At 40.6% G+C, this 24,286-nt stretch overlaps 1 protein-coding gene across 2 annotated transcripts in view; it reads right to left on the bottom strand.

Moving 5' to 3' along the window:
- LOC121647811 (A disintegrin and metalloproteinase with thrombospondin motifs 20-like) overlaps positions 1–24,286 on the bottom strand; it is an 89,750-nt gene that overhangs the window by 37,020 nt on the left and 28,444 nt on the right. For both annotated transcript variants that reach the window (XM_041997517.1, XM_041997518.1), the window contains 8 exons: positions 7,754–7,899; positions 7,430–7,611; positions 5,843–5,979; positions 5,363–5,480; positions 3,073–3,168; positions 886–1,052; positions 626–755; positions 47–173 (listed from right to left, as the gene is read on the bottom strand). In XM_041997517.1, coding sequence (XP_041853451.1) covers positions 47–173; positions 626–755; positions 886–1,052; positions 3,073–3,168; positions 5,363–5,480; positions 5,843–5,979; positions 7,430–7,611; positions 7,754–7,899 — 1,103 coding nt within the window. The remainder of the gene's footprint in view (positions 1–46; positions 174–625; positions 756–885; positions 1,053–3,072; positions 3,169–5,362; positions 5,481–5,842; positions 5,980–7,429; positions 7,612–7,753; positions 7,900–24,286) is intronic.

The raw sequence follows: 24,286 nt of genomic DNA, 5'->3' as shown, positions 1-24,286 counted from the left end.
TGCTTTGGGAGCTTTTTTTGTAAGTATATCCATGCATAATGCACACCTGACTTCGCAGTCAGTGTTGCATGGCTCAGTAACAGCAACAGGACGAGGTAAATGTTCACAGCGTTGATCCGATACTTCCAGGTGATCGCTTTTACGAACGCATGCTGCTTTGCGTCTTCGCTCACCTACAAATGACAAAGAACGAGATTCACATCACATTTCAGCACTTTAAACAAGTCTTCAGCTTCAGCTTCAGCTTACTGCATATGCTGCCAATGTTGGTCCCATACCCCACAAACATTCAGACACACAGGTTGTAAACTTGCTTCCGCAAAGAAAATTTGAGAGTTTACATGGGTTAGGGACCATGCAAAGATGAAAGGTAAAGGTGATTGGCTAGGGTCAGAATGCAAGAGGCATTTATGGGAGGTGAGGATGAGTGAGTGTGTTTTTAATGGAGCCAAAAGAAATTATAATCTTAGTAAAATTCCATGAAAGATGAGATGGAAGGTCACTACAATTCTTAATAAATTTCATATTTTTGGTAATAAATTTAATCCTTTTTGTAGAGGTGACTATACATTTTGGCTTAGGAGTTTTTAAATGCGGAGCTTTGGTAGCTGAGCTGAGATCTTACCCTGACAGATGCGACTGCACTCAAGCCAGGAGCCTGAGGGATCCCACAAAAACTGCTCCCTGTGTTCCTCAATAGGGATGTTAAAAGAGTAGCGCACATCTGGGTTGTAGAGGTTTCCCACACACAGGACCTGTGGAAACAATGGTGTCCGAACACATAGATGTAACCCCTTTAAACAGAACTAGGAAGCTTAGTATTTGAAAAAAAGCAGATAAAAGAATGACTGTGTAAGTAAAGAAAAAAAAAAGACTTCTGTAAACCTGCAGAACGAGCTCATCCTCAATGCGGTCGGTGCAATTGATGCGTTCAACCTTTGTGTCTGAGCCACTGTACTCAATGACGATTCCCTTGAAGGTGATTTCCCTTTTGAACATGGCCACCACAAAGTTCCCATTTAGAAGGAAGTTGGACTGGCTATCAGATAATGCTGGAGTAAAAAACAGACAGATAAAAATAACCACATAAGAGCAAAGTGATGAAATACTTTATTTCCAAACTGCTTTACTGGTGTAATATGTTATCAATATTGCAGAGACTCTGCAAAAATTCACAAATATTGCTCCACAGAGCTGATGTGGTATTATGAGGAGTCAGGATTTCTTAAGAGTGCACAGTGGTGTCAGGAAAAAAAAAAACTGTTGTGTTATGCTATAACAACAAACATGGGTGAATGCCTTATGTCATGCATGTCATAAAATGAACCCTCAGAATAGCATTTATTTCTGTCTGTGGTCACTCAAGGCTGTGCATATATGTTAACAATCTTTGAGTAGCAAACCCACTGTTTTGCACAACCATCACTGCCGTGCAGGATATGTGGAAAGACTGGTGGCAGTTAATTGACTTAATATGCAATTAAACTGAGTGACTCCATAGTGACTGACACTGCAATGCAAACAATGGGTCTCCACTGACTGCAAATACAGACAAATACACAAACATAAGCCAAAATGAGCATCTTCCTCTTTATGACAAACACTTGCAGACATTCAAACATGCAGCAGATATCAATCTCAGAGCTTGGCCAAAAATGGTACATGATTAGGTTTTACTCTGCATATTACTGGATGCCAGCACGCTAATTAGAATTGACAATGATCTCTAGTTGTCACTGACACTTTGCAGGCATGAAAAAATTATACAATGCCCTAAAAATGATCATAGAATAACACAGTTACTGAACTTAGACCAGGAGCTGAAATGTTTTCTAAACCTGATGTAAACCAGAAGATGTTTTTATCAGAAATAGGATATCAAAGTACGAGCAGTGGACAAAAAGACGTAGTGAGACATCGCAGCACACTTGGAAATGAAGTTTTCCTAAGAATAGATTCATTTTGAAAAAGTCATTTAATTAAGTCAAAAAAAGTTGAGAGAACTAGATTAGTTAGATCAGTTAGTTTATTGTATTTTCTTGCTTTTAGTATTAATCAATGCCTATTTTTGTTGCATCACAGACATACTATTCATGGACATTACCAAAGGAAAATATTGTGTATGCAACAATTGCACATAGCACAGGAGTACAGAAATACAGATGTAATGTGTCCACTGTGAAGCTGGCATGAGGAAAAAGAACTTTGAGCAGGTAGTGTCTGCAGAGTCTAACAAGAAGCCATAACTTTAAAGATATTGTGTCCTCAGTGTGCAAGTTGTTGAAAAACTTTCTACAAGCTGAATCTGCTGAAGCGTCAACACTAGCAGAGTGTTGCAACTATTAACCAGATTTAAAAGAAATTCCACCTGCTTGAAGTGCAGTAGTAGTGGTAAATGGTGCATGCTAGTGTGCTGATGACGAACTGCCAGATGTGTTTTCTGTCAACATTTTGAACTTGACTGACACCAACCAAAAATGGCCAGCCATCCTTCCAAGACAGGCAAAATTAATTTTTCTATTAGCTTATTTCTGCACTCCTTGTTATTTCTCAAATGCAAGCACACACATGCACAGGCAGGCTCAGTGGGTCCACCTTACCCTATGCCCTTATATCTGCTTTCATGCAGCCTGTGCTCCACATGCCTCTAATTAGCACTTATTGCTGCCTCATTTATCTTTCTTAGTGGCTGACACTCCATTTGCTTTCCTGACCAACTTTCAACCAACCCAGATGGATCAACACCCCCCACGTTTCCTCCATGTACTGTAAACTCAGTGTAAATGACAGTTTCCATTAATTTCTGAACACGGTTTGACATCAGTTTCTCCAAACCCTCTTGTGTTAATGCCTATCTCTACAGCTCCAGGTCACCAAGTAACATATGGATAATGGTCATGTAAAGGATAATAGCATTGACCTTTGTGAGTTAAAACTGAGGACACGAAATGAATCCACCTTATTAGTTTGGATTACATACATTTCAGATTAAATCTCTTGAGAAACAGTGAAATTTTAGCCCATGTTGATTCAAGCCACATTCCTGTGCTGATATATACAAGGCACACTTACCGAGGTAGTTGTCATCTTCTGGTTTTCCGGAGTAGCTGACCTGTTTGATATCAATGTTGGTGGCTCCAGCTGGGATCCGCACAACTGTGTTATAACCTGGAGAGAAAAAAACAAAACAAAAGAAAGGGACACAGAACAAGAGAGTAAGGAACAGGAAGCTGCACAATTTTTCCGAAGTCTCAGAAGGGTAAATAAAGTGGCTGCAATCAAAGCAGTGCACAATCTCACCTCGATTTTCATAATAGTTTCACTATGCTACACCATACTTCGGTCAAGGAAGTCCGGTTCCATCCATGAGGGATTCAAATGTCACACTTGAAAAAATACAGGAAAAAAAAAGACTCACGCCATCTCAAATAACCTGCAGGAGGCCTTGTTTCAGTCTCGGAGGCCTGGCCGTGAAAGGATATGTAATTATTCCCTGGACTACTTTTTAGTCTGTAATTACTGCACAGTGCCTGTTGTCCCATGATCAACACTGAAAACAAGTGAGTGTGAGAGAAAGAGGGTGCCTCTGAAAGCTAAGTGTTGACAACTGAAATTGAGATATGAAAATTTGACAGGGGCAATATGAACCCAATAAACAAAATACAAATCTCGTAAGTTGAAGGATAAAAGCCTGAAAATAAAATTGGACTTCTCTGTAGGACATAGAGGAATTAACACTAGTGTCATGTTAGCTAATGATGTTTGTAAAAAATGATAGCAAAGAAAGACAACCACCCAAAGTAAATAAAAGTGTTATTAAGCGATTAGTCTGACACCTTAAGCCACTCGGGGGCAGCACTCGGTTTATAAATCTGCTTCTCATCAGCTATGTAGATTGTTACACACACATGCAGGGACAAAAATGTTTACTTTGTCGGTCACAGTCACAATGGAAAGGAAGCTTCTTTTTTAATATTTCTACCTATTTTTATTGTCTGTGACTGAGCCATGTCACATAAATTCAAACATTTCATTGATAAACAATAGTAAGAACAGAAACGTGTAAGTAAACATCGAATCCTCTCACAGCTGTCCTCAGACCTCACTGTAAATGTTTTTGGCTGTGAACTCAAATCCCCTCCAAAGCTGCTGGGGAAAGGATGAGCTCATAAAAACACAAGTGTTTCACCTTTAGAAACCATCAACACTGTCTGCCCTCTGAGGCTACACGGTTTTCAAAATTCTTTAGCAGCTTCAGAGATCCCACAGCTTAGCAACTGACCACACACACAACCCCTCCACTGCCATAGAGGGACCCAGGAATGAAGAGTAAGCACAACACCCTAAGAAAGGAAAGAAAAAAGTAAACCAGAGTGCACTCAGGGAGTGCTGGGGTTTACCTCAGACATGCCTCTCTCTGCTAACCTGACACACCAGATGGTTTTCCACACAGGACCAATTGACGATTAATGTAACTGTGTGGGCAAGTTTTGTGTTTTAACCTCTTTAAGCTCAAACCCCCCAAATTCACTTAGTAACAGCTCTGCAAGAATTCTCAAATTCAATAAATGTCCTTATCTTCTTATATACAAACATGCACACTCTAGTCTGGTAAAATAGATAATGGAGAAGACTAAATAAAGACAAAAAGACGTAAAAATGAAAAGAACAAAAGTAAGAATGATAGAAAGACATGCCCAGACCCAGGAAGAGAGGGATATCCTGCCTGGGCTGTACTCCCATTTGTTTTCCCTTCTTAAGGTTAAGCCAGACTTCCAGGGCTGACGTCAGCTCCTGGTTTGCTTCAATACTGTCTTCAAACTCTTTGCCTCAAACAGCCAAAAGAGTACAGAAAGAAAGCAGACGGATAGAGATGCAAACACTTAGAGTAAACAGTCACACCCAGAGCTATTTACGCTAATGCCTCTTCCGTGTCACTTTCCTGACTTAAAAAGGTGTGGATGCAATCATCACTTGGCATGCACCACATTAAGCAGGACAGCTCAAAGGGATTATGTCAGTTTTGTGTTTATTTAAATAAACAACAGAGTGAGCTCTCTGTGTGAATCCGTTTTTGTTTTTTAGAACATCTTTGTTCTTATGAGTATCCAAAATTTAGAAAAAAAGGGCATATGTATTTAAATCTGACTTCATGTGTGTAAACATAACCATCATGACATCAGTGTCTAATATGACTGTGAGGCATGTCTGCATTGCGACCACATGGAATTGGAAGTCTGTCTTGGCTCCTCTATGTTTACTGAGTAGCATATTTGTCTGCAGAAGCTGCTGACATAATGTATGTTTAATAGCAACACAGTCAACTATTAATGGATGTGTCATATGAGCCGCAGGAACGTACCATACTGAGCATCGTTGAATGTCCCTGCCAAAGTTTTGCATGAAGAGTTGTCCCCACCACACACTCCACATTTGTCGTTCCTTGCCTTTGAGTTAAGAACATGGTCACAGCCAGCTTGCTGAAGTGAAGCATAAAGAGGAAAAGAAAGAAATCAGTAATTTAAGAGTATTTTTCTATTACATACTGCAGTTTAAAAGCTATAGTTTTATTTCTTATTGATGTTTAACTACACATTTGTCACCCATGACACCTGGGTTTAGCAGATAAAGGTGTCTTTGAGTGCATGAAGCTTCTTTTTCCTCAGAAAATAAACCAACTAAAAAAAGCTGCTACAGCTAAACTGTACTTCTGACACAGATTAATACTGATCTGATGATTTGTATCAGAATAGCATGAGAGTAAGTTAAAGATGAAAATGCAGAAGCCTGGATGCATGCTTTGTCATGTCTCTACACAGTTATAAAACAGAGGAAGATTTACCCTGCAGAGGCCTTGAACACAGATGTCATAAGTGTCTGGACCACATGGGGTGCCGTCGGTGACACGGTCCTTCAGCTGATAGTACGACATAGTGCCAGCGGCCCGGCAAAAAAGCTTACACCGATCTTTCATGAGAACTAAACCAAGAGTGGAAACAAACCAAAAAAAAGGGAAGAAAAGTGAAGAAAAACTGAATGAGGTTAAATAAATACAACTACAGATGATGTTCCCATTCTCACGCTTTACAATTTTGACCTATTTAGTTTTTCTTTTCTTTTTTTTTTTAACTTCAACAGAGTTGTGCTTTCACTGCCAAATTTTTAGCCTATGTTTGCTGTATAGTTTGTATCTGAGAGTGTTATGTCTCCAGGGCTTGGTTTGTTTGCTTGCATAGCATCAAATAAATGAGTGAATCACTGGCAGTAAATTTGCCAGATGGTAATCTCATGGGGCCGGCAATCTCAGCAGGGACTGAGCTACGGCTGTATGAGGGAAAGCTGCTAGGGGGGGGGGCTCATTTGGAGCCATGCAAATCCTTATGTTGCTGATCTTGTCAACTTAATGTTTACATCCATCTTATGAGGCAGATATAGTTTTCAGTGCAAAATCAGAAGTGTACAGAAAAGTCAATGGATAATTTGCAGCCCTTTCCTTTGCTGTTTGATGTTTATTTTGTTTTTGTCCTGATTAAATAGCAATGGCAATTTTATTTATATAGCACATTTCATTACATGTAAACACAGTGTGCTTTACTTAAAAATAACAAGAAATATAAATACACAAGTATACGCATATCTACATATTCTTTAAGGTACAATTACACACATCTTAAAGATCTCGCAGCTTCACCTCCTGCTTTATTTTCTAACACTGGGTGACACATTTTGCTCTATCACGCTTTAGTAATCTGTTGCATCATTCCTTTGATACATTCAGTGTCTCCAAGGCAGCCCCATAGCATGATACAGCCTTCACCATGTTTTATTATAGGTAGAGACCTCTTTCACTTATGGACTGCATATCATAAGCTAGAAACACACCAGTGCATTTCATTTAGAGAGCGCTGCTTTGGTTTCCAGTAGAGACTGTGGATTATCAATGTACCTTTTTGCAAACACAAGTATCTGCTTTTCAATGAGCTCTTCTTGGCCTCATACATGCAACCTGATTTTCAAAGACTTTTCTAATCAACTGTATTGAACCTCCTCCAGTTTATGACCCAGAAACTTCTTGAATGCTGTGCAGTCTACTGAAACAGATTCTGTTGGATTTTAGCATATGGAAATGTTCATGTTATTGATAGCAGCATTACACTGTTCTCAGAAAGCTCTCTTGTCTTTAGCACTGTTAGAAAGAAACAGGGAGCAGTTAGTGTTCTTATGTAATAAAATTATGTAAATGCTCATTTTCTTGGCAATATTGTATTGATTTTGTTGCAGAGTCTGATCTCTGGTTACAATTCGTGGTGCCAAGTCTGTGTATGCAAAAAGTTATATGGTGTATGGCAAGACATAAATAGTATCTGTATTTGATGATGCAGCACAGATGGCCACATGACATTTAAATTACATGCTTAATTATACTCACTGCCACTGTACTTAGGGACCCAGCGGACGGTGGGAGGTAGACCATTGATGTTGAAGTGCTTGCCGTCAAACTGAGAGCACTGCTCTTCGCGGAAGTCCTTCCGTCCTCGCGGGCATGGCTCAGTGTTGCAGGAGCGGAACTTCATCCGGCGGCCCACACAGAACTTACCACCATTTCTGGGCCTAGAAGAAAGAGGAAACCCCAGACATACTTGCAAAGTCTTCCATGGCGTACAGGCTTATTGCACATATTAATCATATTTTCAGACACATCTACACTCTACAGTTGCTTTGTTTGCCATGAATGTTCCTGATTCTTTCTCACTCAGGCTTGTTGCAGTCTCTAATGGTGCTCCTGGTTCCACCGCCACAGGACCTGGAGCAAACACTGTAAGGCCCCCATGGACCCCACTCTCCATGGATTGGTTGTAGGTCCAGCTCCTTGTTTACACACATCCCATGTCTGCAATACTGCAAATGAATACACAAAAATACACATGCAAATCATGTTAGACAGCAGAAGCCATGTGTCCTTTAGAAAAGTCTGAAACAGAAATATAAAGCACATTCCATCAATTTGTTAAAGTCAGTGTGATGACAAGGTGTAATTTTCCTGTTTTGAGGTATGAGCATTTGTACAGCTTGATTCACATGGTTTTAGCAGCATCATGTCTTTGAACCAACTGTTTCTTTTTCGGAGTTTTTTCCTGCAAATTAGGTCAGAATGGCCCCATCTTTCTCATTTTTAGGAATTATGCATCTTTTCCCTCTAGCAAACAACTTGCTCATTTACGTATAACAGATAAACCTCTCCGCAAACTTCCATTCTCACTACACTAAAACAAATCTTTATGCATTTGGGGGACTTCTAAGTTCTGATCTGCATAAGACACATGTCCCTTTACCTTTAAACTACAAAATATCTACTGAGGATGAATCAAAATCCGCAATTAGTGGCATAAGCATAATGAAACAGTGGTAGTTTGAGTCTCAGAAGTTGTTAATCATGTCACTTCTTGCCAAAATATAACCAGATCCACAAATGGGCTCTTTTTACACAGGACTGTAGTATCAAAATAAGATAAGCTGTAGCAATGAAAAATATACCCATTTATTCTCCACAGTCACTGAAACATCTAGACTCATTTTTTGTTATCATCTTTGGCTTGCAGCTTAAACACAAAATTACATAATACAGAGTTTTTATGCACTAGATCCAATGTGACAAGGAAAACAAGGCGCCTGGTATCAGAAAGTGTGTACCTACTGAGCAACTTTTGCCAAGAAGCACTAACACTGCTCTCACAAGCAAGGCCCATCAGGTACATTTCCCTTTGTGTGTAACCAAATCCTCTTTGCAGTGACTAAGATATCGGAGGGTCCTGTTCACTGAAAGAATGCAGGACAAGACGGCGTCTGTCTAGGTACGTAACCAGCCGTCCAGGGACACAGGCTCAGGGAGCCAGCAGCACTATGATAAGGAAACTTTAGAGTTGTGATAAGAGGAACAAAGTTTATTACTAGTTTCCTATTGGCTGGTTAGGACTATGCACTTTTAGTTTTGTTCGTTGTGGCCGCCAGGGGGCATTGGTTAGAATGCAAATAGATGAGAGGTTCCTTTCGGTTTTAGTTCTTTATTGACATTAAACACAATGGTAACTGTATGTATGTGTGGTTTTTTAAACAGAGATATAATATAAGGAAATAAGGAAATATATTGTAAAGATAAAAAAAATCACGTTTTTGCTACAAGCTTTAACAATAAACACCACACAGCTCTTCTAGTTACAGAAGAGTCCCGTGTCTGCTTCACCACTGCTGGGCAAAGTGAAGGGAGTTCACCCTGAAGCTAGCTGCAAGATCCGGGCAATTAACAGCTGTGCCCTGCCAGATACCCGGCTGGGATAATAAGCTGGCCAAAGGAAGAAGTTCAGACCACAGATGTTAAAATATGAAAGCTGCTTACCATGCATGGTTCCACCCCAAAATTTAGTGTCCAGAGGTTATACTCTACACACAAAGAGGGAGACAGAGTACTAGTGAGCATGAGAGCCACTATCCAAGATGAAACATCCAAGTTCCACAGATACATTAGGAAGATGGCCCCAAGGAATTAAGCACTCAGTGAATGTCTCAAGCAATGGAACCTTGAGGGGAAGGAGTTGGAGGAACCATCATAGGAGGAATAATCCCTGCATGGCATGCACCACAGACAGATAGCTGAAGTTGCAGATATGAAGTCCTACCAATGGCTAAAGAGAGCTCAACTGAAGGACAGCACAGAGACACTAATCATGTCAGCATAGGAGCAAGCTCCAGAGCAATTGAGGCCTAGATCTACCACACACCGCAGGACACCCGGTGCAGGCTGTATAAAGAGGACCCTAAAACAATCCAGCACCTAACAGCAGATACTGAGAGGCAAAGAATACAAGGAATGCCATAACCACGTAGCCGGCATAGTGTACAGAAACATCTGTGCAAAATATGGACTGTAGAGCCCTATGTCACAATAGGCAACACCTCCTAAAGCTAAGATCCTTTGGGACTTCCAAATACAAACTGACACAATGGTAGGGGCCAACCAACTGGACATGTGGTCGTGGATAAGCAGCAGTGGCAAGCCATCACGACTGATGTAGCCATCCTGAACAACTGCAATATCAGGAAAAGTTCATGTGTACCTGTAGAAATAACTAGGGCTTAAGGAAGAACTGGAAAAAACCTAGAAGATGAAGGAAAAAATGGTGTCTGCGATAGTCAAGGCACTTATTTGTCTTGGTTGTGTTCACAGCTCCCTTAGTGTCCAAAGTGGGTGTTTTTAGGGGAGCCAAGATCCCCTTAGCTCCACCATAATTCGAATCCCGCTGTCCACTAAGAACTAAAACAAGGCTGTCTCATCCTGTGAGACAGCCTTTTGTTAGTTCTGTCAGGATTATGACCAACAGCATGATGTCCTCCTTCAACATTAGTGGGCATGGCTATGCAAGGGCATTTCAGGCAACTTCTCTGTACTTTGTATTTATCTGTATGTAATTTTAGTGTTTGTATGCATCTCAAATGAATGAACTCTAATTTTTTACAATACACTAGCATATCACAGTGAAACTGGTATAATAAATACTAACAACAAGTTTAATTAAAACATATTTTTATTCTTTGTCATGGCAGTGGCAGTCAGAAAATGGGATGGTAAGATCAAAGACCATTACATTACAGCATCATGGATGGTCATCTCAAAAACCCCGGATGGTTTGGAGGTGGTGGCACCAAATAACAGATCTTTTTTGTTTGTTTGTTTTATAACGATTTTTTTTTTCTTTTTTGCAGTTAAATTTCACTATGAGGAACTAAAGAAAGTATGTCATGATAAGTTGTGGTATAAAATGTTTTGAAATATTTATAAATAATATTTGTCAGCTGTTTTAGTTTCTGATCATTGATTTGCTGAAACAGTCTTAAGCGGACATATTTTCTTCGCTGTGAAAAATATTTCCTCAACTTTCACACTTAGGCCACTGGCGTGGTTGTATAGTGGTTGCAGTTGTCTCTTAGAGAGTCACTGGTTTGAACTTTGGCTCGGTTGTGTGTACCCACATGTGTAGTAATGTGTGGGTCGTCTATGGGTTAATTCGGGGCTGTGAAGTTCCTTTGTCTCTCTCTGATAGAATGTGACTGCTTGAGGTCGTAATGCAACACTGCATTAGAATATGTGGGTATGGACAATGGAGGGACTTTTTATATAAATGTCTTTTCTGCCTCATAAAAATATGTACTTCTTCCACTTTCATCCACATCGCATTGTTTATTAGACTCTGGGAAAAGCCATCTTTTCAATGTTGTTTCAACGGACTTGTGCTGAGTGGAACCACTGCAACCTAAGATGCAAGATGCTCTTGATGGACACTTCAGTCTCCATTTTTGCCACATTCTGTTTGGTTACTTTTACTGCAATCTCCAAACAGATGAGAAGTTAAAATATTTTCTTCTATCTGTGTTCCACCACAAGATATTTAATCAACTAGCAAAGAAAAAAAGTATTCTCAAGAGATTGTGTGCAATTCACTTAAGTGGATTTGCTAATGAAACAGAAAGGAAATCGATCAAAGTCATCATACATGGTCATATTTTGATTTAGATTAAATTAATTCACAACTTGCAGTCATTACCTTTAGAGAACACCTGCGAATGTGCATAGTCATACCTAAAGAAACACATTAACTCATACATTTGGCACTGCTTCCTTTCCTATCCTGGCCTAGATTGCATGCCTGCTATACACCAGAGGACCTAATGGTAGAGTGTTTAGTCTGTGCATAACAGACAGGTGTTAAGAGCTTCAGGGTTTGGACTTCACAAGCCACACTCATTCCATGGCTTAGAATTATTTTAAAATATTGCTTGGCCCATTCTTCTTGTCAGACTCCACAGTGAATGAAAACTGCAGGCACCGATAATTTTGTTGGAGCACTAACAGATTCTGAGAAAAAAAAATCAAATAAAAAGCACGGACAAGAGTGTGATAAAACATGCACATGAGTGGAAATGGCTTCCACACCATGAAAAGGCAAACAGGTGTGGGTATTTGTTGGTTGAGCAACCTCTGCAGAGAAAATAAAGCCAAACATTTGGAGCTTGTGGAACTGTCACAAAAATGCATTCACGAAGTAAGTCCAAAAGCTTTCCTTTGTTGTACTAAAGACTTTCCCTCCCCTCACAGCTCTCACATCCCCTTCCCCCACATCAACTTAGAGACTGTCTACACAGACCTGAGCATCCTTTCTGTATATCTGCCCATCCCCCTTATTCACTAATGGGAAATTGCAAAAGCCACGCAGAGACCACCACATTGCAACCAAGCAGGGAGACCCGAGGAGCTGTCAAACACAAGGGGGACTGTCTGTCACAGAGGACCAAAGACTGTGTAAGCCTCTGAGGCATTCCACTCTCCCCGCTGGCAGCTAGTGTTTACAACTGTTTTGTGTGCCATGAAAAGGTGATGTGAGTGAAAAAAAGAAGGAAAGAGGGCAATGGAAGGGGAAAAAACATCTGTGTGAGGTGATGTATGCATGTGTGAATGTGAGCATGCCCATGAGTGTGATCGTGCACATGTGTGAATGTGTATTAAGTGAAGAAATGAGCACTGAGGGTCTGGAGGCATCTGGGGGCCACGCTCACTTCCAATTAGCCTCTTTCCAAAGCACACAAACACACTTGGAAAACACTGAGGTGAAAGACAGACTCTGCAAAGCTCAAACAACCATTACAGACGCCGGTAAACGCTTTCCTAGAAAGATTGTCAAATTTTGCCCTCAGTTGGGAAAGTGGTGAGACATTTGAAGGCCTTGTGAGAGCAACCTGTCCAGCTGTCACAAGCATGTGTTTCAAATTAGGAATTTCACAAAGGCATACACTGACTTCCCAACTCATATCAAGATGTGCATATGTGCATATATCACATGCATGTTTCTTGCATTCACTGCACCGTAAGCAGATAAATAATGCATGCAGAAAACATTTTCACTACTTGGCTCTTTAATCAAGCAGCAACATACTTATATAAAGTTTACCCAACTGACCCATAAAACCAGAAAGATCAGTCCTCCGCAAGCTAACTGCAACAGTGGGAACTGTAAGAACAGCAGCATCTGCTCTGAGCTCCTCCGCTGGCTGGTTTGGAGGACAGCACCCTGTAATTGCCAGGAAACTGTTGTAGAGAGCATCTCATTTCTGAACCCAAGCCATACATCACTGGAGGAATGAGAAGGCAGAGGACTCATTTTAAAAAAAGGACTCAGCTCTTTCATTTTGACACAACCATTTCCAAAAGGAATCACCTTTCATGTTGTGGTGTCTTTCTCATGGCTCCAAATTCAGGAGGGCACTGTAACTCTGGCCTGTTGGTGGAGGTGTGTATTTGGTTTCTGGCAGCAAGCCCTACGTCCTCTCAACAATACACAATTAGAACATACCACAGTCTTAAAAAAAACTAAACCCATCTGCAGCTACCTGTCAAAAGGGGTCAATATGGACCACTGCTGTTAATTTCCAATAAGGCATCATTCACTTTTACATGTGCTTGGACCTGACCTAGAGGTGAGAAGTGATGTAGAGCCCCTGAGGCCAGTGCGGGTAGCTCTGAAGAAGTATTATATTATATTAGTTCCATATTTTCCCATATTTTGTGAAGAGAGGCGGGAGAGGAATGACAATCACAGTGGAAGTGAGCAGGAGGAACAACATAATGCAACGGTAACTCCACAGAAACTCCTCTTTTATCACCTTACCTTGTTACTGTTGCTACTTCTCTATAATCCCTACTGGCTGCACATCTTTTAAAGAACTGTAAAGGGCTATCATTAGAGCGAATGACTAGTTTGCCTCCATCAGCTGTTTCATTCACGTGCACTTCACAGGCTTTACTTTTACTGCTGTTTTGTTTTTGTTTTTTTGTATTCTCACTCATTATCATTCGTGTACAAATGACACACTGTAATTGACCAAGACTGTACTGTAACCCCTGTAAAACTGCACGTTCTACAAAAATTAAATTAACATTTTAGCGTATTTTGGTTTATTTATTTGGTTTATTTGGTTCAATGGTGGAAAGAAAAATAGACAGAAAGGCAGAATGGGAGGTAACCCAACAATCCGTAAAAACACTGCAAACATATAACATGATAGTGATAGTATGATTTTTTTAGCAAACAGTGACTAGTTTGCATGCTCAGTAGAAGTGTAACGGTTCGGTATGTACCTTGGTTTTAAAGTCAGGTTTTTTTTTTTTTTGTACAGTGATAGAACAAATGCAAAACATAAAACTGTTTAATTGTGGTGTAAACAGGAACATGTTTAATGACATTTAAAATTAAACCAAAAACAAAAAAGAAAACTGCTTGCACTAAATTTTCCAATAAAGGATTATTAAATAAATAAAAATATGACATAACTAGAGATATGTCCTCCCCTCCAAATGAGTTTGAATGAGTACACATTTTCGGATAAAGACTGTATTCAAAGTAAAATCCCTTCAACCATTTTACATATTTTATTTACTTTTCAGTATTTGTTATTGTTAGAAACAAAAGTACTTAGAAAATGTAAATATACAAAAGTCCTTTTATACGGCTCTTTAAATTGTAAATTATTTAAATGCCGTAGGAATTAAAATGCCTTTATGGTTTCTGAAGTAATTTAGTGGTTCGAGTACAGTTCACCTAGAGTGAGTTTTCAGCGTTAGCCCGCTTCCATCCACATGTTGAGGGGGCGGGGCAGGAGTGAGGAACAGACCTCGAACACAGCGCGACACAAAACCGGCATACTGCTTTCATCTTATCCACTTGTCTTTGTCCATTTACATTCTTAATTGGGAAGCCGAAGTGCTTCCAAACAGGAAATTTTAATGATGGAAGAGGGTCTTCAATCTCTGGTTACTCCTTATAACTGTTGTAAGCCATAACGTCCCCTAGCATTGCGCAAGGCAGTTACCCTTCCATTTGGGAACTTGATACGCCTCTGTTCCAAACTAAAAAATCCAAATACAGGCTCATTTATGCTTCCTTACATAAGTAAATAGCGAAGTCCATTTCAAATGTTGTCATATGTCACCGTCCTCATACTCCATGCATGTTTTGCATTAACATGGTTGTTAAGTCAAGTTCAGAGTTCACTTCTGCGAGCCGATGTCAGTTTCAGACACCGTTTGCCGGCGGTAATGCACCACTATAAAGTTGTTGCCCAACACACCCTAAACATTCACATATAGTCTTTCTTCAAAAGCTTGCTCAAGTTGTTGTGCCTGTCTTCACTCTTCTTCTGCTTTTTTGTTCCCTTCATGATTCTCTTCTTCTGATCTGGTTTGTTTACACCCCAGGTTACATATCAGTTATTGGGCTCAGCACTGCCCCTGTGATTTTCGGTTGTGTTGCTCCGTCTTCTGCATCAAGCGATAGATAGCTAAGCTCCTTGAAAACAGACCAAATTACTAGCATAACTATGCAGAAGATGGACGAAACTGTCAGGCCATCTTTGTATATATTTTCTGCGTCGAGCATACATGGGCCTTAAGGATACATGTACCCAGAGGCAATTTTGGGTATCCGGGTGCCCCAAACAAAATTTCACAGGGGGCCCCTCCAACCAGAGTTCATTTTCCTTTTATTATGATATTGTATGCTTATAACAATGTAAATAACATGTCAATAATATTATCTTCAAAGGCGTTGCTGTTACAGCCTTAAATTCTTCAACTGCAAAATTTTAAATGTTTTTTGACAGCTTTCACTTCTGTTACTTCATCTATAACGTTTTTGCTTTAACAGAAACTTGGCTCAACCCCTCGATCCCGGACTAGGCCATTGTTCCTGAGGACTCCCCGTTTATCGGCTGGACCAGACTATACGTTCAGGAAAGAGCAAGGGAGGTGGTGTCTGGTTCATGGTGAACAACAAATGGTGCTCAGATGTGGGAAATATTGGTACGGGCTGTACTCGGGACCTGGAGCACCTCATGATCAGATGCCAGCCTTATTATCTTCAGCGTAAGCTCACATTGGTTGTCATGACAGTAGTGTATGTTCCGCCACATGCTGATACCAACGTGGCACTGTTTGAAGTTATCGACAGGGCAGAGACTTCATGGCCAGAGGCGGCGTTTATTGTAGCCGGGGATTTTAATAGCACCAACCTGAGGAAAGTCCTGCCGAGATACCACCAATACATCAGCTGTTCTAGGCGTGGCAAGAACACACTCGATCATGTTTACACCCCTTACACAAACACGTATAAAGCCCTCCTTGGCTCTCCTTTTGGGAAATCTGATCATGCCTCACTTCTGCTGCTGCCTTCCTATAGACAGAAATTGAAGTGTCACGGACCAGTGACGTGGACCATTCAACAGTGGTCCGTACAGTCCAGTTGCAGCATTCAAGCCCGTACCACCAGGCTCAAGGACAGCTTCATAGCACAGGCCATAAGACTTCTAAATGCTGTCAACAGCAACATCGCCTTTAAATAATAGCATCTTCTTATTGCTTATTATATATTTGACTGTATAACTTATTTGTAGTATTCTTGCTTTTTGTGTTTGACTATTTTTATTATGGTTTGTATTCTTTTTAGCATTGTTAGGAGAGCCTGGGATTTAAGAATTTCACTGCCAATCATTGCTGACGTAATTGTTGTGCAAAGACAATAAATTCATTCATTCATTCATTCATTCATTCATTCATTCATACTGACTTCTACTTCATAATTGACTGTTTTCATTTATTTATACAGGGCTGCCTCAGCATGTTCTGTTACACCCCTATTGCTCAATATATATAAATTACCCTCACAGAAACCTAAAGTAACCTAACTTTCTAAAGTCAGCTTGCATTAAGGTGTATAAGAAAACGGCCCCATTTCTCGCTTAATTCATGACCCCAGCAAACATTTTCCCAAAGCATTTTTGGGCTCATTTTGATTATCAACTATATTCCTTTATAAATGACTGTACATTTTGACCGTGTACCTTCAATCTTTGATCTTATCTGTTCAACAACTTGTTCAGTGGAAGCCTTAAACACGCAGGCAGTACTGTACTGTTACAAGGTGTGCTTCGGTCACAATCAGGGCACGGGTCTCTTGTTCAGCAAACTTTGTACCCCGAAAGGTAGTCTGTTTTATAGCAATACCAGAGAAGTGTGTAAATCTTAAAACTCTCTGCTTTTGGCCGGTTTTGACACACACCAACATTCAAGCTCATAATGGATATGAAGCTAAGACAGCCAAGACAACGCCATTGGAGGAAACATGGAAAAAGTGTATGAGTTAAACACAGGATAAGACTAAACATCAGACTGGATTTTGGAGAAAGTTCAGAGAGAAAAATAGTGACAGATAGATGTAGATCTAGTCAGTTAATTTTTTCAACTATAATAAGTAATAACTGATTAGCTCTCTTGTTCTGTCTTGTATAATGTTGGACTTACTTGTCTCTGTAGGAACATGATCATATGAAGAATATGATCATCAGAATGTATCCCTCATCAGAAGTTTTAAATAAACACTTAAACCAATAATAACTAATTAGAAGATGAAGTACACGACTTGTTCCAGAGGGTGATTGCTGGCAAAAACCATGTAGAGTCCTAGAAAATGTGAGGGAATTTCCATTATCTTCAGCAGATTGTGCACCAGTTTTTTCAAGACAATCAGCTACAGCAGCTCCAGAGTTATCCCCAACACAGAACCAGCCTTCTTGAACAGTTTGTTCAGTCTCTTCAAGTCTCTGGCTCTGAAGCTGCTGCCCCAGCAAATGACTGCAAAGCTGCAAAGCACTTTCCACAATAGATTTATTGAAGATATGCAACATCTTGGTGCAAACATTGAACACTCTCAGATTACTTAACAAGTAGAGTCTGCTCTGTCCCTTCTTGTAGATGCTTCTGTGCTGCATTTCCAGTTTAGTCTGTTGTCTAGCTGAACTTTGGACTACTTGTGTTCCTCCACCACCTCCACCTCTTCTCCCAGAATGTAAACAGTGCTTTGTTTACTCCTGTCCCTCCTGAAGTCAGCAATCACCTCTTTTGTTTTGTTTGTGTTTAAGATGGTTATTATTTTCCCACAATCTCTCAAACTGACTGATCAGACAAATGGTGAGAGTACAGTCCCTTGAGGTGTTCCAGTGCTGCTGACCACCATCTCAGACCTGGTCTGTTTTTTAAGTTGTCATAAATCCATGTGGCTGTGGAGGTATCCACTTGGAATTTATGGAGCTTCTCACATAACAGAGCAGGTTATGAGAAATTGTATTAAAAGCAATTAAAAAATCAAAGAGCATGAAGTGCTGCTTAATTGGACTCTCTAAAGCAGGTAGGTGACGGTGTCTTCAACCCCAAGCACATTACAATAAGCAAACTGTAATGGGTCCTGAAAGGTCTTCACTTGCTTATTGAGGTGAAAATCCAGCATAGCTGTTCTGTGTGAACATGCAGCCTTGTTCTAGCTCAGCCTCCAGAGTTGTTTCTTCACCTGCCTGCAGGAGACAGACAAGCTAGAGGTGATGACAGAGAAGGTCTCAGTATGTTCTGATGTGGAGGGAGATGAGGCTGTATTGAAGTCCATGACTGAGCTGCAGGGTGACAGAGTGGAAGTGTGACAGGAAAGCTGTGGGCTCATGGAGGTTGTGAGGTCTGTTGAGCCGGAGGCAGGGGTTGAACTGAACCTATTGAAGAACATGTTCAGCTCATTAGCTCTGTCCTGACCTCCATCAGTCTGATCCCCCTTTAATTCGAAGCCCATGATTTTTTTCGACTTTTGAACACAGATCCCTCATGTTGTTCTGCTGGAACTGACTTTCTAACTTTTTCCTGTAGTCCTCCTTACACTCCTTAATCTTTGTTTTGAGTTGTTTTTGTGTTGTTTTCAATAACTCCCTGTCTCCCTCCCTGAATGCTTTCTTTTTGATGTTAAGCAGCATGGAAGCCTAGAGGTCACATAGATGGGCTTGGGTCTGGAGGACCTGGGTTCAAGTCCCTGGGCTGGCAACTAAGATGAGCCACTGTGGCCATCGCTCAGATGCATATCTGTTTTTATAACAGTGATGTTACATTCAACAACTGTAGGGGGAGCCAAAGCACTTCCAAATTCCCTCATGATGCTTAAAAACGCACAACGTAACTGTAAAATTCTAAAAATTCTGTTTTCCTGACTCCCTTGATGGTACAGTGACTGTCGCTGCACAGCAGCATCCAAAATCAGAGAAACTCCACTATATGGCTTTTTCTTCTGGGACATCGCTTGATGTTGCAGCTGAGTTTTGCTTTAAGCACCACATCATGGGCTAGGATGTGGATATTAACACACCAGCCATTTTAAACATGCACTCTGGCTTATTCAGCAAAGAAACACAAGAATACATTATTGGAGGAAGAGAGGAAAAGAAAGAGAGAGAGAAGGACAGAGTAAAAGATACATGTTAATTCTTTTACTGGTAGGAGAGAGCTCAAAATAGGATGCAAGATGGATAAAGTATTTAAAGAACGCTGTAAACTGAGCGGTTCTAGCCATTTTCTAAGTTTACTACAAACCATACAGACTTCTAATGGACAGTACTAAAATATTATATTTGATGCGTGTACAGTGTACGATGATATCTGCAGAACCACAGCAGACTGAGTGTAAAGAGCAACAAAGTCTCTAAGCATCACGTTAACATTAAAGACATTTGTTGAGTTTATGGAGCGAAAAATGCTTAGTGTGTTTTAATATTGTTTGTTTTGTTTGCTGGATTTATATTCATATGGCTTCTGTGCAAGGTCTGTAACAGTCAACGCTGTATGCTCCGCGTAGGTCCATGGAGGCTCGATGTGCTCTGCTTTCTGACTGGACGTGCACCCCTGCTTGCAGCGCAGTTACGCTGAAGTAGTCCCTTGTGATTGGTTGGTTTGTGATCACATGTTTCCGTATTTGTATTTTACTGATCACCAATTTATTTTATATTACCTCTCTCTTGGTTAGTTGGTAGGTGTAGGGTTATAGCCGCAGTCATGCTGCAGGATGATTGTCCTCAATTTCTGGGCAATGACAGAAATTTGCTCCTGTCTTTGGTCACTAAACTATAACAGAAGTGTTCTTGAGGGAATTTGAGGGAAAATGTCTACACACAGTCCACTCTAAGCAGCCCTCGGTGGTTGTATTTGACAAGCAAGGCAAATTTTAAGCTTAATAACTTGCAAAAAAGGGAAGAAATTAAAAGAGCAAATTTACGATGGAGGGTTCATGATGGTAGCTCCTGTAAAGGAATCAGAGTGAACTGTTACACATGTTGTATGTGCCAACTTGCTTGGTGTTTGTGGTTTGTTGCTTTCTAGTGCTTTCCTTTTCTCTCTTGATGTCCACCTCACCCCAAGTTGATTGGCCATCTTGGTTGATTGGTGGGTTTCTGTGTGTAAAATGCCCTGTGACGACCTTTTCTTATAAACTAAACTGAAATAACCAACCTAACTTGAAGTCATGAAGACAGTTCAGCTTTAATGCAAGTCTCAAATTATCCCGGCAGCAGAAGTTAGTTTACCTTGCTTTTATTTACAGATACATTGTTTTTGAAAAAGAAATAAAAATAAAATAAAGATTTAAAGTGCATGTGTACTCAATGTCAGATAATGTCTTTATGTGATTTTCCTTTCATTTTGCAGTTGTCGGTAAGTGAATGTATCTTCTTTCAGACCGAGAACAAGGCATCACTGTAATTATACTATGCTAAAGTAATACAAATGCATATATCTACCTCTGCACAGCCAGCCATGAAAGCTGTCCTCAGAGGCTACCGGACACAGTAATTCCATCAGCAAACTATGTGACTGCTGAAACAACAATCCTGTTGTTAGCCCAAATCCACAGATATGTCTGTGATGATAGCAAATCAAAGTGGCAACATCCTGCAAATATCCAGAGATTAGCTGAGTGACACTGATACCAGTCTCACAGTCCCACACTCCCATACAGGCGCACATGCATGATACACAGAAATACACACCCATCACGGCATTGTACGACAACTCTCTCAGGCTGCCAGTAGAGTTCCAGCCAACACTCACTGCGTTCGCCAACAGACTCCATTCTGCTCTGGCCTCACTTTTCAAGACCTAACTATCTCACTACAATTGGCTGAAACCAGAGCAGGTCGTCATTCATTTCCGAGGGATTTTCTGGAAATCGAAAGCAACTTCCCATTTTTTTACTTACCGTGCATTAAAATGCTCAATTAAGAAGACGCATGAAATACACAACACTGAATATATAATCTTTCATATTGCATTCATCAGGGAAGCTTTCAGCTCAAACTAAGATGTCAGACAACAAAAATAAGGGATAAAGAATGAAGTCATGTGAGCTCAATCGCCATTTTTTCACTCTGTGAACTGCTGAGTGATGATGTGTTGAGAAGAACAAAAAAATGTCTTTAGATTGTGCAGAGATGGAAGATGAGTTATCTTGTTGGTTTGACAGGCTGGCTGGCCAATAACAGAGTCTCTCTCTCTCTCTCTCTCTCTCTCTCACACACACACACACACACACAAAGACAGACACAAACACGTCTAACATGTGTTGTTACCTATAAGTAATACTTCTGTGGTACATTCCTCTGCATGTATCTGCACACACAGAAACACACAAGCACACAAACAGGGTTCGTTTGAAGAGTGAGGCAGAGTGAAAAGGCAAAGCAAAAGAAGAAAGAGAAGATAAAGAAGAGATGGAGGAGTTGGGTTTTGTGGGGGGTGACTATATTTATAGACAACAAGTGATGGGATGCTCTCGTTAGAGCACAGCCCACTGAACTAGATCACAGATGAGCCGCCAAGAGGTCATGTGACTGCATTACTCACTCCACCACCCTGTGGAAGCAAGAGACAGGGAGTGAGAGTTGGAGTGGGTGAACAGAGAAAGTCAGAGAAGAAGGGAAGAGTGGGAGAAAACTACCCATGAACCCTGTGGTGCTATTGCCCTATTGTAACCAAGCAGTATACAGTTTTTTTTCCCCTTCATCATTCGGCGGACGTGCCTCTCTCCCACTATTTGGGCACCAATCTCAGTTACCCATTACCGTCACTACTTTGTTTCATAACCCAACAGAACAAAAAACCCTCCTCAGAGACCCTGGTCACAAGAGGTGACAGCCATTTAGTTTCTGTGACAAAACACAATCACTGTAAATGACATGGATGCTTCAATGACAAAACAGATCTTTGAAGAGGATCTATGGATCCACACAAAAACCTGCTCCTACTGTAGTTTTTCCCCCCACAGAGGCCATAGTAGTAGTCCTACAAATCTGACACCTAAGAGCCAGGAGCCTGACCCAAAACCATCTACAAGCCTCACACTTGATACCCATGACTTCTTTTGTAGAAAAAAATAAAACAGGGGTCAGGAGATGAGATGAGATAGTGTGACAGATTACAAATAGATTATGGCTAGGAAAAGAGAACAAGACACAGAGGACGAATGCAGAAGAGGCACCAATAGATGTAAAGAATGAACAATTCAAACTGACACAAAAGAATTAAGAAGAATCATCTGGGCGTGCAGATTATCTGACTTTGCAGGCCTAAAGATGAGCACAAACATATTCCTAGACACACAAACACACCACACTGAAATACCACATGAAAGAGCACTTGTATGGGCAGGTGAGTGTTGCAGCAGGGTCCCCATCTCTTTCAACTCATGCTACTTCAAACGACACCCTGCATGAAGATGAAACTGGGGCCTCGGCACCGCAAACAAAGGTGGTGCCACGGCTGACGCACACATGAAATAAGGATAAAAGGCCATTCTCATAATTGTTCATACAAAAAAACAACCCTCTTTTACCAGATCTGATGTCAGCATTTTATTTTGTTTTTTGTTTTTTTTTTGTCCAAAGTTACATTTTTACACTATGAAATATTTACATGTTTACTAAGCAAAACAACTTAATATAAGTCAGACAGAATTCTCTGTAAGTTTACAATTTACAGAGAATTCCAACTCTTTTGGAATTGGGTTTGTACCCATGGGAATCACAATGAACGCAACTATAAAGTTTTTTTTTTTTTTTTTTACCAAGTTAGGCCATTTATTTTGATGAAAAATACATCACAGCATACCTAAAAAAGTTTAGATGACTTTTATGTAAATCTATAATGTCTGGAAAAACTACTGAATGGATTCATTCAGACATTAAAGATTCCATGAGAATGAGTTATGACAACTATGCTGAAGACCTCATTTTTTGATTTTGTGCAACTATGAGGCTACAATTTTTTTAGCTGCCAAAACATTTGTCCAATTAAATCCAGACATTACATGGTAATCTAGCTGAGACAGTTCGAGAGGGGTTAAGAGGCTGTATCTTAATAAAGCAACCCACTGATTGCACTCCATGTGTTTCTCACACATACAAGATGAGAGCAAAGAAGGAGTTTCAATCCCAGGCACATTACTGTTTAGTTTGGTTGTTGTAGTTGGATTAAGATGTTAGCAATTCCCTGTTAACCTCTCCTCGCTAGACTGGGCTGATCCAGGACCTAACATGATGAGGAGGGTGATGGAGCCACATGAAAGAATATCAAACATAACACAGGCCCACACTGCAAGACTCTTTTGGGGCAGAAGGTTAAGGACAGATGAGAATCCTCCTTTCTCCCACCCCCTCTCTTTCTCCTTACTCACAAATATGTTCCCAAAGCTAAAACACCAGTTCACCATCTCCTTGTTCCCCTGTGCCTCCTACTCCCTCTTCTCCTCCTCCTTCCCCTACCTCCTGCTCTACAGAGTCACTGATGTGAGGGCTTTTGTTAGAGCACTAGCTGGCCTCAGCCTTGGCTCTGTTACGGCCTGACCACTGACCCACTCACCCGCCTTTTAAAGAGGTTTTAGGGTCACGAGTTCACAACAAGGTGACTCAACTGTGAACAGCAGGCGGCATCCTCTTTCAAAGAGCCCATGTCCTCACCTTTCCCTCTCACTATCCCCTCTTCCACTATTACCACCCCCACCCCCCCAATTTATTTTCTTTCCTTTTTCTCTATCTTTCTTTCATCCATTATTCCCTCCCGCCCCTGCCACCCTTCAGTCCATGTATCCTCAGTGACTGACCCGACGTCTCAGCCCTAATTAGCATAGTATCCCAGAGCGAAGCGAACAAGGAGGCTAATGGGGGGCTGGGGCCCCGCAACAACACCAAGGGTAAAGCTTCAAGTTTCTAACAAGATCCATCACCTGACTACATTAAAATGGGTTTCTATAGGCAGTACAGTAACACATGACAATTAGTTTGTTTTTGTTTTTGTTTTGTTTTTTTACAAAGCAGAGAAAATAAAATAGAC

Source organism: Melanotaenia boesemani, chromosome 10 (assembly GCF_017639745.1).
Source record: "Melanotaenia boesemani isolate fMelBoe1 chromosome 10, fMelBoe1.pri, whole genome shotgun sequence".
Taxonomy (NCBI): Eukaryota; Metazoa; Chordata; class Actinopteri; order Atheriniformes; family Melanotaeniidae; genus Melanotaenia; species Melanotaenia boesemani.
Note: the sequence above shows the minus strand (reverse complement) of the source record. Positions and strands in the feature narration are given on the sequence as shown.